This window comes from Sarcophilus harrisii, chromosome 2 (assembly GCF_902635505.1).
Source record: "Sarcophilus harrisii chromosome 2, mSarHar1.11, whole genome shotgun sequence".
Taxonomy (NCBI): Eukaryota; Metazoa; Chordata; class Mammalia; order Dasyuromorphia; family Dasyuridae; genus Sarcophilus; species Sarcophilus harrisii.
The window spans coordinates 203378067-203394508 of NC_045427.1; the positions used below are offsets into that span (position 1 = coordinate 203378067).

The 16442-nt window shown below is 32.3% G+C and overlaps 1 protein-coding gene across 4 annotated transcripts in view; it reads right to left on the bottom strand.

Moving 5' to 3' along the window:
• HEATR5B (HEAT repeat containing 5B) overlaps positions 1-16442 on the bottom strand; it is a 133908-nt gene that overhangs the window by 26375 nt on the left and 91091 nt on the right. For all 4 annotated transcript variants that reach the window (XM_031951270.1, XM_031951271.1, XM_031951272.1 and 1 more), the window contains 5 exons: positions 15200-15451; positions 11276-11457; positions 7247-7315; positions 5691-5870; positions 1691-1928 (listed from right to left, as the gene is read on the bottom strand). In XM_031951270.1, coding sequence (XP_031807130.1) covers positions 1691-1928; positions 5691-5870; positions 7247-7315; positions 11276-11457; positions 15200-15451 — 921 coding nt within the window. The remainder of the gene's footprint in view (positions 1-1690; positions 1929-5690; positions 5871-7246; positions 7316-11275; positions 11458-15199; positions 15452-16442) is intronic.

Below are 16442 nucleotides of genomic sequence, written 5' to 3' on the forward strand. Positions count from 1 at the left end.
TTATTCGGAGTTTGTTGTTCCATAATGTGATGACCACGTATTTTAAAATCAGCCGGAGACAGGAATTCAGGTTAGGGGAAAATCGTCAATCTTTATTATTAGCAGAGATGAAGAAAGATTGGAGGTAGAAGGGAATCGGCAATAGCAATGTCAGCAGCTGAGTCAAGAAGCTAGCTAGACCAGAAGCCACCAGAATCGAACCCAGCCCGCAATCTCTCTCAGGCTCTCTTCCTGCCTCTCTGCCTCCACTCACCAAAAGCGTCATTTCCTATACAGCACATCAGGACTTGCACAGAGAGTGGGTGGGGGCCATTCTTTATCCAAGCATGTATATTAATATAGTCCAATTACTATTTAGCCTCACATGCTTGGGACCTCAGTGCATCAACTCAAGCCTCAGCCCATTACACCATAAGGCCAATATTTTGGGATAATATTCAACTTTTTATTGGGATGAACAGGTAAGCCTGTTATCATTTAAAGGTCTATAAACATGAGCTTTCATAGAGAAGAAGGGAAAGAATGTTGTAGCAATATTGTCCAGTTGTTTTTCAGTTGGATCTGACTATTCGTGACCCTATTTGGAGTTGAGAGAAAAAATTATTATTGCATAAGCAATAAATGTTGCATAAATAATGATTTGGGGAAATCCAGAGTTCCCCCTTTATCTAAAGTCATTATTTCAAATTCAGTCGCTGAAGTGTGAATTCACTTTCTCCTCAATCATGATCAGGCCCACACAACCTTATATGCAATGTAATCTAAGATAAGGAAATCCATCATGCTCTATAAGGGTTTGGATGGGGATAAATTATTTCAATAAATTGCTCAAGGCTTAGTAATTTAGAACCAAGTGACATAATCAAAATTCATTAGAATAGGTCTAGTCATTCATTGTTAATATTTGCTCTCCTTCATTACTTTTTTTTTTTTTTTTTTTTTTTTTTTTTTGCGGAGGCAATTAGAGTTAAGTGACTTTCCCAGGGTCACACAGCTAAGTAGTGTTAAGTGTCTGAGGTCAAATTTGAACTCAGGTCCTCCTGACTTCAGGGCTGGTGCTCTATCCACTGTGCCACCCAGCTGCCCCTCCTTCATCACTTTTAACCAGAGTTGACTGCCAACTTCTGTAAGCACCCACTTTTCCAAGGGTATATAAGCTATGAATCCACTACCATGACTATCTTTGTTCCAAGAGAAAGATGGCCAAATGACCATTTCTTTTATTGAAAAAATGCTGATATTATTAATAAAATGATTAGTTACCCAACTACTTTGTCCTTTGAAAATTTTAGAATGTCATGGAGTTTTCTTAACAAAAACATTGGAATACTTTGCCATTTCCTGTTCCAGCTCATTTTACAGATGAGGAAACGGGGGCAAACAGGGTTGTTACTTGCTGAGGGTCACAAAGCTAGGAAGTGTCAGAGGTCAGATCTGGATTCAGGAAGATAAGTCTTCCTGACTCTAGCCCTGGCACTATATCCAACTGTGCCACCTAACTGTCCCATAGCAGCATAGTCTATTATTAAAGATTCAATGCTTTAAAAAGGCATATATTTCTGAAAGAATTTAAATATGTTAATTTTTTAAAAATACTACATAACTGTAAGATATTATTACTACTTGCCTTTAATTTTTTTGTTATTCCTAATGCTGAACCACACCAAAAACAAAACTCCATCATACTTACCATCTGGTGGAAGCTGACTTGAAAATTCAGCTGGTAAAGTCAAAAGTGCATAATCTTTTAATGCTGCCAACCAGAGGCGGCTAAGTGTTGGCAATTCAGGTTGTACAAGTGTAATTAAACTGTCTGGTGGCAACTCATCTATGGTCCCATAATCATCATCTTCATCATCAGTATTTTTTATGGCTCTTTTTGGTTTAGTTTCTGCTTCCTTTTTAATATTCATGGCAACAACATAAACCTGATCAAGGTTATGGCACACAAATAAATAAAAAGGAAATAAAGAAATATTTTTAGCCAACATAATTATATATTTAATTCTTCACAATTCCTCATAAAAGCAACCAGCTTTGTGAATTCTCAGTAATCATAAGACTAAATTATTCATATTATAGTACTTTATTGACATGGTTTAAAACATTTTCACCTCCTGACCGACCTGTTTTATGGATGCTTTCCCTGCCCAACATATTCCCTTGCTTTCCTTGTACCACCTCATAAAGACTCCATGAAATTCCTTTGTTTGTACTGGGATAAAGTTTCATGTTTACTGCCTTTCCTGTCTTTTTTGTAATTTTATAGACTGTTCTGTATGAAAGTTTATGGACGGGAGATTTTCAAGCACAGGAATTTCACAAATGTTCTTTCAAATCCCAATGTGATGATATTGCTTAAGGACCATGCAATATTCTGGCACAGAAAAACTGAAAATTATATACTATGCTTGTAGTTTACTCAGATGTATTCTTTTCTCTTTTTGAGCAAAAATTATCTTAGTTTGCTAAACATAAAGATAAAGTTACTAGGATTTGAGAGAAAAACATTAAAAAATACTTGTTATTGGACTTAAAATATGCTTCTCCTTTGTATATGTCCTGGGCTTTGACAACTAGCAGATATATTTTAAAGAATATGTTACTAATTGATTAATAAATAATCTAAATGTGGAACTTAATAAAAACAATACTAAATTAGAAATTCAATTTCAATTCAACTAAACTCATGAAAGTTATTACTTTCTGGTTACATTGAATATACTCTGATAGATGCAGGGAATGATATAAAACTTTCAAAAAGCACACAATCTAATAAAAGGCAAATATGAAGACAATAATTATGCTAAAATATTATAGCTCCTACAAAGAGTAAGTTGAGGTAAAGTGCTATGAGAAACATGAGAGAGAGAAAACTTTCAGCTGATAGAGTCCTTTCTTTATGTTTAAACTACCAGAGTAATCTCTGGCATACAATTTTAATAAGTCATGTTTACTGTTAGCAACATTAACAATTCAAGAAGGAATCCAATAAAAATTTTGAATGTATAATACAAAATAAGAATACACATTATTAATCTTCATTATATGATGTTATGATCACATTACTGAAGCAAATGAATTACAGATATGACAGTTAGCAGAATAGTTGTTACTGGAGAAATGATCTTGTGATTTTACAACTGTCACTTCTTTAGAGGAAGTTGCTGAATGTGGCTGGAAATTGAGAAAATTTTCTGTGAAGATGAATTGTATTTCTATTTTATCACTCTGCTTTTCATCAGCTGAGCCATTTTAGATCCTTAAGAGATTTGTATTTGACAATCAAAGAAAAGTGTAGTGCACTTTGGGTCCAAAATTAAATTCCATAATAACTAATGACAATATACTTTTGTTCATTTCAAAATAATAATGAAACAAGTCTTAGAAAAAAATTATATTTTCTTACGAGGATTATTAACTAAAATATTGAGTCTTGTCTTAATTTAAAAGAAATGCTGAATTTATCAAAAAGGATAAACCATTGCCTAAGCTAAAACAAAAAAGTAAAATGAAATGGTAGAAAGGCATTTTTTTTTTTAAAGGCAGCTTGATCTGGATCCTAGAATTTAGCCAAGCCCACCCCTTCCCCCCCAAACTCTAACATTCCATATTTTATAAATCATGTAAGAATTTCAACTTCACTTGTGAAAAGAAAAATAGCATAATTTACACCCATCATTTCTATCAATATTGATTACATATTTTAGGTTAACAGTTGGATCTGTAGGGTCAAAGGGATTCTCATAGTTACTGAAAAGTTAATAATCAAAAAGTCGTGCTATTAAAATAATAAACTAAAAAAAAATAGTCTGGAAGATGAATAAAAAATTATTAGAAGAGGCATTTGGAAACAAAACATAAGAAATTAGATATGTCTGGTGGATAGACAAAGAGTGGAAAGAACTGAGAAACACACTGGCTTTGAAAAGAGGAGAAAAAAAATTAAAGTTAAACAGTATGACTTGAAATTTTCATTCAGCTATCAGTGCGGGTTTCTGAAATATAGCCAAATGAGTGAACATTGATTTAAAAATTTTTTTTCTATAATTTATGTTTGTGTTTATGACTTATGTAAGCTCCCCCATAATAATAAAGAAGTAATTTATATAAATCTGGAGACATTTCATTTGATTTACTGCAAGAGAAGAAAATCCAAAAAATTGGCAACTAATCAATGTTTGTAATTGGAAAAGTAGAGACATTAGGCTTTCAAAAGAATCCTTGACAAAATCCCATGACAAAAACTGGTTTTGTTGTTTTTTTTAATCAAACAACAAAACAATTCAAAACATCATAAAAGAGGATGATAAAGGAAGATTATGAACAATACTGTTGTACAGTCATTCTTCTCTAATATCTGAATCTCTGATCTCATTTGGGGTTTTCTTGGCTAAAATACTGGAGTAATTTACCATTTTCTTCTCCAGATCATTTTACAGATGAGGAAACTGAGGCAAACAGGGTTAAGTGATTTTTTCCAGTTCACATAGCTAGTAAATGTCTAAGGCCAGATTTGAACTCTGGAAGATGAGTCTTCCTGATTCCAGGCCTGGCACTCTATCTATTCCAACACTTAGCTGTTCCTTATATATCACTAAAGAATAATGATAAAAAATATTTTAAATAAAATCCCAAGAAAAAACTATAGTATTATATTTGACTAAATTTATGCCAAGGATGCAAGGAAGAATCATCATATATTAGAAACACATTTGTCTAGCTCTACATAGATTAATTTGTTAAGTTTCCTTTAAAGATAGATATCTAGATAAATATATAGGCAAGTAGATATGTTTCTCTCTCTCTCATACACACACACACACACACACACAGATATCTTAGATTTATTTCCATCTATGCTTATATTTTATAAGGCTTATAGTATAAAAAAGCTTTTTTTTGGTCAAAGAATTATTCTCTATCTATTGAGATACTCATGTGATTTTGAATGTTTTCCTTTTTAATAAGATTAAATTCTTTTCCTAGCTATGAACTATTATTGCATTTCTGACAAAAATCCAATTTGATCATAAGTGATATTTTAGATAAATTACTATATTTTGCCAGGATTTTATTTACAATTTTTAAATCAATATTCCTCAGTGATACTGATCTATGGTTTTATTTCTTTGTTTTAGCATTTTCTTCCCTTAAGTTTTAGGACAATATTTCACAAAAGGAATTTGGCATAATATTTTATTTCTCAATTACTGAGAAAAATCTTCATAGAACAGATAACAGTTTTTCTTTAAATATTTGATAAAAGTTCTTCTCTAAGTCTATTTGCACAAGGAGTTTTTTTGCTTTGATAGTTCATTTATAGACTGTTCTAGGTTCCTTTTCTGAGATGTAAATAATTAAAGACCTCAATTTTACCTTCTTTTCATTTGGGTATCTTCTATTTTTTTTTAAGGTAACCCATTTTTAAAATTCTCTGTTTTGTTGATGGCTATTTATAGTAGATTCTGATATAATTTGTTTTATTTCTTATAGATTTGCAATGATTTCATCACTTTGTTCATTTGTTGTTTTTTTTAATTTGGTTTTATGCTCTTTTCCCTATAATCAGGTTGGCTAAAGATTTATTAATTTTATTAGTCTTTTCTAAGACTATTTTAAAATAATAAAATTATTAATAATTTAAAATAATCACAAAGTTTTCAAAAGAAAAAAAAATGAATTGCTACCTCAGCCCAAGCTTTTAGCACTGCCAATTTTTCCATGGTTGTTGCACTCTCTCTATAAAGTTGGCTGGAAGATCCTTTTCCTGCCTGTACTTTGTCAAGTGAGGAAACAAGCAAATTGTGTACTCGACGGAGATCATTGAGATCACTGACAACTCCACTTCCAATCCATGTACTACAAACCTGGGCAAAGAATAATAAAGTTATTTTTCATGCAAACAAATGAAATTCTTTCCTTAAAATGTAAGCAGAAAAGCATTCTTTAAGGAGTATTTGTTGTTGTTATTCAGTTATTTTTCAGTCACATCCAACTCTTTGTGACCCCACTTGAGATATTCTTGGTTTGCAATTATCTTCTCCAGCTAATTTTGCAGATGAGGAAACTGAGGCAAACAGTATTAAGTAATTTGCTCAAGTTTAGTAAGTGTCTGAGGCCAGATTTGAACTCAGGAATATGAGCCTTCTTGACTCCAGACCTAGCAATTTCTAGGCACCATTGCTCAACAAGGAGAATGCAACACAAATATAAGAGGAAGAAAGGTACTTGTTGGAAGAAGACAGGGAAGAATGTATGAACAGTACAGTTTTTAGGACTTTACTGAAGCAATTCTATAAAAGACATAATAGTTTAAATTAATGTCTGTTTATAACTACCAAATATTCCCATGATTTTAAGAAAAAAAGGTTTTGCTAAACTAATTCCTTTAAATAATCAGTCTTATTAACTAAGATGCATATGTCAATTAATGAGGGTTTATATTCTTTTTTTTAGAAAGGAAAGAATTTATTACTAATGATATTTTTCTTCTTTTTTGTCCATAGTGCAAGCAGGTGCATAACTCTACACTGATAGATATTCAAAAGTCCAAATCATTTTAGAATTATCTGCAACCTTATTTATAGATTAATATGAACTAAAGAAGTCCTTAAGTTCCTAAAAACATTACAATAGAAAAAATATTTAATTTATTCCATAAAAAAATTTAGAATCAAATAACAATTTTTGGAATACTTAGTTTTCTAAATAAAGAAACATAGCTGTGAAAAAATTCACTTCGATTAACAGAACAAAGTATTTTCAATCTTTCTGAAGATAAGAAAATAATCTCATAGCAAGTCACTTAATAAAAGTTTACTTAAGTTTCTTCATTTGGATTTGAGAATACCTATCTCCCAGAGTTAAGAGGATAAAATGAGATAACAGTGTTGTTATCCCATGCAAATGGCCAAAAATCTTCCTATTACTGAACTGATTATTATAATATAATTATTATGATTACAAATAACTTACAAAGTATTATGGATTATCATAAATGTTTAATTATTATAGGTTATCATAGGTCATTCTCATAGAATCCTTAAACTTATCATTTATTTTTGTCTCACTTATGATTTCTAGATCTGTTTGCTTATAAGATATTTTGATAGATATAAAGACTCAAAGTCATTAAATTTTTCCATTGTTAGAAATATTACTTAATTTTTCTTGTTTTTTGAAAGGAAAGTCAATTTCTAAAGATGTCCACCTTAACTATAAGAATAATATTTTTTTTCCCTACCTGGCAAGCTTTTGCAATTATGTCTGATGGAGTATCTTGTGAAAAAGCTGGTCTGAGAGCAGCTCCCACCTAGGTAAGGGGAAAACAATTGTTTTATTCATCAAATAAAAATAATAAAAGTGAAAGCAACTTTTATGTTCTTGAAGGCAAAAACTTTACTTGCTAAAAGGTTGTCAGGATCTAACATATATAAAACTATTGCATCTTTTGTCAATCGATTTTTAACATTTGATGACTACTTTTAAACAGAGTTCCAAAGTAACAATCTAGCATCAGTGACAGTTATTAATCTCCTGCCATGTTATCCACCTCTGTTAGAATGAAAACAAGGCCTCTTTGCCACAAGTTTTCATTCCAATCGGAAAGATGACAAGAACATATTTAAGTATATATCAAGTAAATGTAAAAACAATATAAAATACTAAGTAATATATAAGTTTAGTTTGAGAGGAAGAATATTATTAGGGGAAAGCCTAACCTTTAAAATGTACTTGAGCTGTATCTTTAAGGAAGAAAGAAATTTCATGAGACAAAGGGAGGAAGAAATATATGGTAGACATAAAAGATGGTCAATACAAATATATGTAGATGAAAGAAAGGAAACATCATATGTGAGAAAAGCCACTTTGGCTAGATTAAGAGTGCAGAAGAAGGAGTAATGTTCAATGAGGCTAGAAAGATGGTTTGGGGGCAAAGGCCTCTAAATACTAAAATGCTAGGGTTTATATTTAAACCTAGAGGGACCACTGAAATTGACTGGGTCAAAGTTACACTTAAGAAAAATCATTTTGGTACTAGTGTGGAAGATACATTGATGAGAAACTTGGAACAGGGAGCCCATTGAGCAGACCATGGCAATAGCACAGGAAGAAGTGATGAGAAATTAAACTAAGATGATAACTGTGGCGGGGCACAGAAGACGCCTTTCAGAAATGTGAAATTTTATGGAGAAAGAAATGGCAAGATCTGGCACCTGATTAGGTATATGGAGTGAAGGATTATGCCAAGGTACCCCTAGGGTATGGGAGACTGGAAAAATACTGGTGCCTTTAAGAGAAATAGACAAATTTAGAAGACTGAGTACGGGGTATGAGGAAAGAAAGAAAATAAGTACTTTTTAAAGATATGCTGAGTCTGAGATATCTCTGGGACATTTACTTTAAAATGTCCAATAAGCAGCTAATGATGTAAATTGAAGCTCAGAAGACTGGGACTGGGATTAGCTATTTAGATGGGGAGACATTGGTATGGAAATGATATTAAAGTCATGAGAGCTCATAAGGCCATTAAGAAAGAGGAAAGAAAGAACAGGGTATGTAGAAATGAAAGGATTTAAGAAAAGTCTGATTGAGGAGTATAACATTCCAACCCTCCCCCAGTACAATGCTAACTTTTTGAGAAATGTTTTCAAGATGCTCCAAGTCATTATTAATCAGAGAAATGCAAATTAAGACAACTCTAAGATACCACTACACACCTGTCAGATTGGCTAAGATGACAGGAAAAAATAATGATGATTGTTGGAGGGGATGCGGGAAAACTGGGACATTGATGCATTGTTGGTGGAGTTGTGAATGAATCCAACCATTTTGGAGAGTAGTTTGGAACTATGCTCAAAAAGTTATCAAACTGTGCATACCCTTTGATCCAGCAGTGTTACTACTGGGCTTATATCCCAAAGAGATTATAAAGAAGGGAAAGGGACCTGTATGTGCATGAATGTTTGTGGCAGCCCTTTTTGTAGTGGCTAGAAACTGGAAACTGAATGGATGTCCATCAGTTGGAGAATGGCTGAATAAATTGTGGTATATGAAAATTATGGAATATTACTGTTCTGTAAGAAATGACCAACAGGATGATTTCAGAAAGGCCTGGAGAGACTTACACGAACTGATGCTGAGTGAAATGAGCAGGACCAGGAGATCATTATATACTTCAACAACAATACTAGATGATGACCAGTTCTGATGGATCAGGCCATCCTCAGCAACGAGATCAACCAAATCATTTCTAATGGAGCTGTAATGAACTGAACTAGCTATGCCCAGAAAAAGAACTCTGGGAGATGACTAAAAACCATTACATTGAATTCCCAATCCCTATATTTATGCACACATGCATTTTTGATTTCCTTCACAAGCTAATTGTACAATAATTCAGAGTCTGATTCTTTTTGTACAGCAAAATAATGTTTTGGTCATGTATACTTATTGTGTATCTAAGTTATATTTTAATATATTTAACATCTACTGGTCATCCTGCCATCTAGGGAAGGGGGGGGGGTAAGAGGTGAAAAATTGGAACAAGAGGTTTGGCAATTGTTAATCCTGTAAAGTTACCCATGTATATATCCTGTAAATAAAAGGCTATTAAATAAAAAAAATAAAAATAAATAAAAATAAAAATAAAAAAAAAGAGAGAAATGTTTTCAGCTTTATCTTTATATCTCTCAAGTCAAGCACAACAACATCTATTTACTATTAATGGTGTTAGTATTTAAATACTGATTATGACAAGGAGATGAAATTTAATTTGTGAGAAACTAATGTCACCATATTCTTAATCAGTTTTGGTAAAAGTTTTTAAAGTCTTTCATATACATTAAACTTCCAAATTTAGAATGACTTCCTGATCTTGCCAATTGAATCCATTATATTATAACCATGGGAATGGGAATGGTGGCAGTATTACTGCCATTTATTAATGCTGTTTCCCTGCTGAGATGGACACAAGATATTGAAAAGTGATTATCAAGTTTTATGTAGCCCAGGTGGGGTGGAATCTATATTTATCATTTACTTGTAAAGAAGATCAGTCAATTAAGTTAAATTCAATAAACAATTATGAGAATGAAGCATAAATTCCAGTATCTCTTAACAAACTAGGAAAGTTTTCTGTTTAGGACTTGTGCTGGATAATATGCCTATCACTTGCGAATAAGCCTACCTAAAATTAGATATGTCACCACAGATTGACAATGAGGTGATGAATTTTTCAGATTACAAAACACAGAGAGGCTGTAATCTGGAATAATGGAACAAGCACACATAACAATGAAATCAGGGTCCTTTGATGTATATTGAAGTATTCTCTGCAAACTAGATACTGGCTTTTAAATTTAATCCAATAGTACTCTTGGAATTCTAGCACAATCTTAATGAAAGTACTAGACAAGAGACTAGGATGTGCGTTTGTGTGTGTGTGTGTGTGTGTGTGTGTGTGTGTGACTGCTAAGTTTTTTAAAGAAGCCATATTAACAAAAGAATTAAGAAAAACTTAGTATGCTATTTATTGAATTATAAATGAACTTAAGCAAAATAAATATTTATAACAAAAATTTCTCTGCATATTAACCACTTTAATGATTAACTATAAATAAAACATCTACTTTATTAACTCTAAGAAATTTCAATATTCTTTGTTGTAAGAGTTTGTGTTTTTTATTTCTTTAAGTACACAATCTCAATAAAAAGTTTTGATTTAACAGGATAAAATCTATAACTTAATTTGGAGAAAATATATCTATTTCTATTATTAATTACAAGAGAAAAAAATTTAAATTTGCAAAGATTAAAGATTTCATCTAATATTTTCTAGTCTTAATTTTCAACTGCCTTTATTAAGATTTAACTTAAATTTAAACATTACAATTGACAAACAAGAGAAAATTGATTTTTGCTCTGAAAAGCACTGGTCAAATTATAAATCCTAAAAATAATAGCAGATCCACAAAATGATTTTAAACATAATATGGTGAAGTAGTCACTCCCCAAGTACAACCCATTTGAGATGGGATTTTATCCTTGTTTTATCATTATTATAATAAGACCTCACAAAAATTTGTTAAACCATTTTCACATAACACAGTTTCTTTGAATATCAGATGATACAGTGACATAGTAGATAAGTACTTCCTATATAAGTGAACACACTGGCTTCTCAAACAAAAAAACCTTAAGGAATCAGAGATCTCAACATTGTTACTCAAATGCCATATATTAAGAGATGATTTACTAAATATTATCTTACATTAGCTTGGTACTGCTCCAAAATCACATGACCTGGAAATTCTGGCTCAGGCACGGATGCAAATTTCTTGATAATGTCCTCAAGTGCTTGGAGTCCAGCCATCCGCAGCTGGTTGCTGTGATCTGTAGCAGCCATGAATGCCATGCGTATCAGGTCAGAGAGATGGAGCACTAGAAGATCATCTAAAAATAAAAATAGAAACCAAAGTGGAAACTTTCTAAAAGATATTCTATGTATTGACATGGAAACTTATTTTAAATAAATTGCTGGTGGAAATTACTAATAACATATTTCATTAAATTTAAAAATAGCCATGATATCACTTTAAAGACTCATCTCAATATTTTCAAATCTTTTGGCAAACTTTCACATAAGTCAACTATAGAGGTTCTGATTGAATTTGTAGTGACAAGTAATATTAAAAAACTGACACCTTTAAATAATCCCTAAAATTCTTGAGAAACTACTTTAAATAACAAAATATAGATGAAATCAGAAATTAAGAGATAGATAGAAAACACAAATTCTCAAAATTGTGGAAGCTAATTTTTTTCTTAGTTTTCAACCTATAAACCTCTTAACCTATGCAATTTATTTTATGTAAATGAATACTATTGTTGTTTATATAAATTTTATTCATTTAACATTACTGATTACCTTCTCTTCTTTCATATACCTCTCTTCTTATTTTATAGAATAGAATATCTTCTTTTATCCTTGCTTGCCTTATATGACTACTTCAGCAAAGCTGAGCCACAGCAGTGAGTTAAAGTGGAGAGAACACTGGATTTAGAGACAGACTTTAGATAAGAACTTAATAGTTCTTATCTAAGCTCTGCCTTTTATTACCAATGTGATTTTGGACAAATCAATCAACTGTTTTGAGCCTCAATGTTCTCATCTATAAAGTGAGGAAGGGGTTAGGATTAGAAATGATCACTTCCAAGACTCTCCAGCTCTAAAAGTTGTTGTTACCTCAGGACTAGATACTTCGACCATTTGGTCTAAATTTTAGTACAAATATGTTACTTAGGATAAAATCTCCGTAAAGGGACCATAATAAACCTGCTCATCTTGATATCTGCATTAGCAACTAATACAATTTATAACATATAGGGAGTTCAATAAATGCTAATGAATAAATGATGAAATCGTTGTAGAACTTAAAAGCAACAAAGCAATTAGATCTAGGGAAAGCATTATTAAAGAGGCATCATGTGTTATCACAAAAATGCTCATTGCAAGACAAGGTTCCCCAATAATAGGGCTATGAATGAGCACATAGGTGGCAGTCAAGATTAGAAGGGAAGTAGACAATTGGAAAAATTTTTTTACATCCAAGGTTTTTGATAAAGGCCTCATTTGTAAAACATATAGAGATCTGACTCAAATTAATAAAAATACAAATCATTCTCAAAATGATAAATGATCAAAGGATATGTACAGACTATTTTCAGATAAAGAAACTAAAGCCATTTCTAGTCATGTGGGGGGAAAAATGTTCTGAATCACTATTAAAAATGCAAATTAAGACAACTCAGAGGTACCACTTCACACCTCTCAGAGTAGCTAAAATGACAGGAAAGAATAATGATTATTGTTGAATGGGATGTGGGAAAACTGGGACACTAATACATTGTTGGTAGACTTGTGAACTGACCTAACCATTCTGGAGCAATTTGGAACTAGCCCCAAAAGACTATCAAACTCTGCATACCTTTTGATCCAGCAGTGTCTCTACTGGGTCTGGATCCCCAAAAAATCATAAAAAAGGGAAAAGGATCCACATATGCAAAAATGTTTGCCACTTTTTGAAGTGGCAAGGAATTGCAAACTGAGCGAATGCCCATCGGTTGAGGAATGGTGAAAAAGTTATGATATGTGAAGGTAATGGAATATTACTCTTCTATAAGAAATGACCAGCAGAATGATTTCAGAAAGGCCTAGAGTAAGGCCTAGACTTACATGAACTGATGCTAAGTGAAATGAGTAGAACCAAGAGAACATTATAGATAGCAACAAGAAGATTATAGGATCTTTTATGTGATGGACTTGACTTTTTTCAATAATGAGGTGATTCAATATACTTCCAACAGACTGGTGTTGAGTCATCTGCATCCACAAAGAGGGTATGGAGACTGAATGTAGATCACAACATAGTATTTTCACCTTTTTTTTTGGTTGTTGTTTACTTGCTTGTTTTTTCTTTTTTATTTTCCCTGCTTTTGAGTTGATTTTTCATGTTGCAGCATGATAAATGTGGAAACATGTTTAGAAGAATTATATATGTTTAACCTATGTTGGATTACTTGCTGCCTAGAGGAGGGGAAAGAGGAGGGAGGGAGAAAAATTTGGGACACAAGGTTTTGTGAGGGTGATTGATGAAAACAATCTTTGCATGTATTTTTAAAAATAAAGAGTTATTAGTATAAAAATATATTTTAATTTAAAAAATAATCATATAGATGATAGATCTATTCTTGTATGTACCTTCCATCCTAGCTCCCAAGTAGTATTAATAGTATTAGTCCCAACCAAGGACTACATAAAGCCTCCTTGGAAAATACAGTGACAGCAGAGGAACTCATGCATGATTCACCTGCCCAGTGGTATGGCAGAACTGACAACATATACCACATCAAAAAAGAAGACAGGAGAGTAAAAACATATAGTATTACAGCCAAGCCTCTGGAAGCTTCTGAGCTTTACTTGCTGCCCATTTCCCCATTCTCTCAAATATAGTGCTGTAAGCTGAACAAAATTTAGGCCATCTAAGCAGTTTATACCACCATTTCAGGTAATGTAAAACTGGTTTACATAATTCTCCTTACTTAATATAGTTGTGGCACAGTAGAGAGGAGAGGGGTGAGGAAAGGAAGTTGCTTTTGATATTCATCTCCAGCACACAGTCCAAAATGAACTTCTTTGCTTTATGCTAGCACATAGCATAATGGAGACAGTACCATAACTTTATGAAACTTGATGCTAAGTTGATGTCTGCTTCTATCTACTAGAGTGTAGCACAATCAACTGCACAGTCACTGTAATAATAATGACTAGCATTTACACAGAACTTTAAAGGTTTGCAAAATGTCTTGCAGATGTTATCTCATTTAACAGTTTCATTACACTTTATATCCTAGAGTAATACAAAGAACTCCGGATCTGTAGTCAGAGAATTTAAATTTGAGTTCTATTTCTGCCATTTGGCGACTGTGGCCATGAAAAAGTCAACTGAGAATTATTCCTTATTTGTAAATTAGGGATAATAAAAATTGAACTACCACTCCATAGTTTTAACATTCTCTATGGTTTAGTCTGTAAGTGATCCCTTTGCCTTAAAAAAGTCATGCTATAGCAATTTTTTTCATTATACTAAAGATTATTCTGGATAAAAGTATAAAACATATTAATAATCAAAAGTATTATTCTTCTTATCCTGAAGATAAAGTAGTAAAAAAAATGCTATTCTTATTTTTGAATATGTGAGCCCCAGTCTTCATAACATTTTTCAGGCATAGTAAAAAGAACACTGGACCTGGAGTCAGAAGATATGAATTTGAATTTCAAGCTCTGTCACATGTTGGGGAAAAAACACTACATTTCTGAGTCTTAGATTTCTTATTTTTCATATAGTAATAATACCTATACTACTTCACAAAGCTATGGTCAGTAATAAAATAATATAGATAGAACCATTTTGTAAACTATAAGATATAAAGATATATATAAACATATATTATTAAACATATGAGTATGCAAAGTCAGATGTTATATGGATACGAAATCCAACTTGGATAGGAACAAGGGAATGTACAGTATCTTTGAAAAGAGTAATTCTAAAATACTTTAATTATAGTAAAATACAAGTCTTTTGGTAAAAAATAATAACAAGATTTACAAATGAAAAAATTCTATATTTACTTGCAGGATTTTTCAATTTGGCTGAACGTGCCATAGCAAGATCAAAATGAGCCTGATCTGCATTCTCACACAACATGATGACTCGACACAAGCAGTCAGCAGCAAACACTCGAGTAGCCCAGCGAGGAGCTACAGATGGCTTTGATTTATCCTCTTCACCTAATGTGGTAAACATAGTATCATCATCCATCTCATCCTTCTTCTCAGATTCTTCATCCTTTCCACTACTTAAAGGGGTTGTAGTGCTCATATCTGTAAGGAACAGAAGCACATAAATCTAAGGCAATTCATCCACACTTATTAAGCATGTATGTGCAAGGCACTCTGCTAGGCACAAAGGATGCAAACACAAAAACAATATGTCCTGTACTCAGGAATCTTTCATTCTATAACAAGAAAAATGAAGATAAGGTGATTTGAGGAAATAGAAAGTATAACTTGAGGGGTTCAGAAATGGCTTTAAGAAAGCCATGGGATTTCTGAGAATTCAAGATAGATAAGAATTCTGAAAGGCACAAGTAAGGAACAACAACATTTTAGTCGTGGATGAAAGACTGCACAAATATAAAGAGGTAAGGGATAAAAATACAAAGAAGTAACATTTGTTCAATCTTGGCAATAGCTTGTTTGGAATATAAGGTGCATAGAGGGCAGTAATAAAGCTGGAAAAATGAGGTGAAACTAAATTGTAGAAGACTTTAAATTCCTGGTGAAGGAATTTTTACTCTATCCTAGAAGTAATAAGGTGTGAATGAAGGTTTTTAATTAGGGTAGTGACATATGTTTTAGAAATATTATTAAATCACCTAAGTGGAAAATAATATTGTTCAGAGGATGGTATGAGAAACAGGAAAGCCATTTAGATACTACTGAGCCTGGATGAGAGCCACAGTCATTTGAATGTTGAAAAAGAGATTAATGCAGGAGTTACCATGGAGGCAAAATCAAAAAAATTGCCAACTAACTGGATGTAAGGTATAAGAGTGTAAATAATCAAGTATGATTCCAAGGTTTATAACTTCAAATTTATGACTCCAAAAACAACAGAATCTCAGGTTTCAAAAAGTCCTGGCAGCCATTTAATGACGAATGGTACTTAAGTAGCATATAAAGGGTGGAAAGGTAAGGAGAAGTTAGGTTGTGAAGCATTTTAAATGTAAAACAGAAAACTTTATATTTGATCTTGGAAATGATGGATAGTTGCTGGAGTTTATTGTGTATGAGAGTGATGTGGTCAGATATC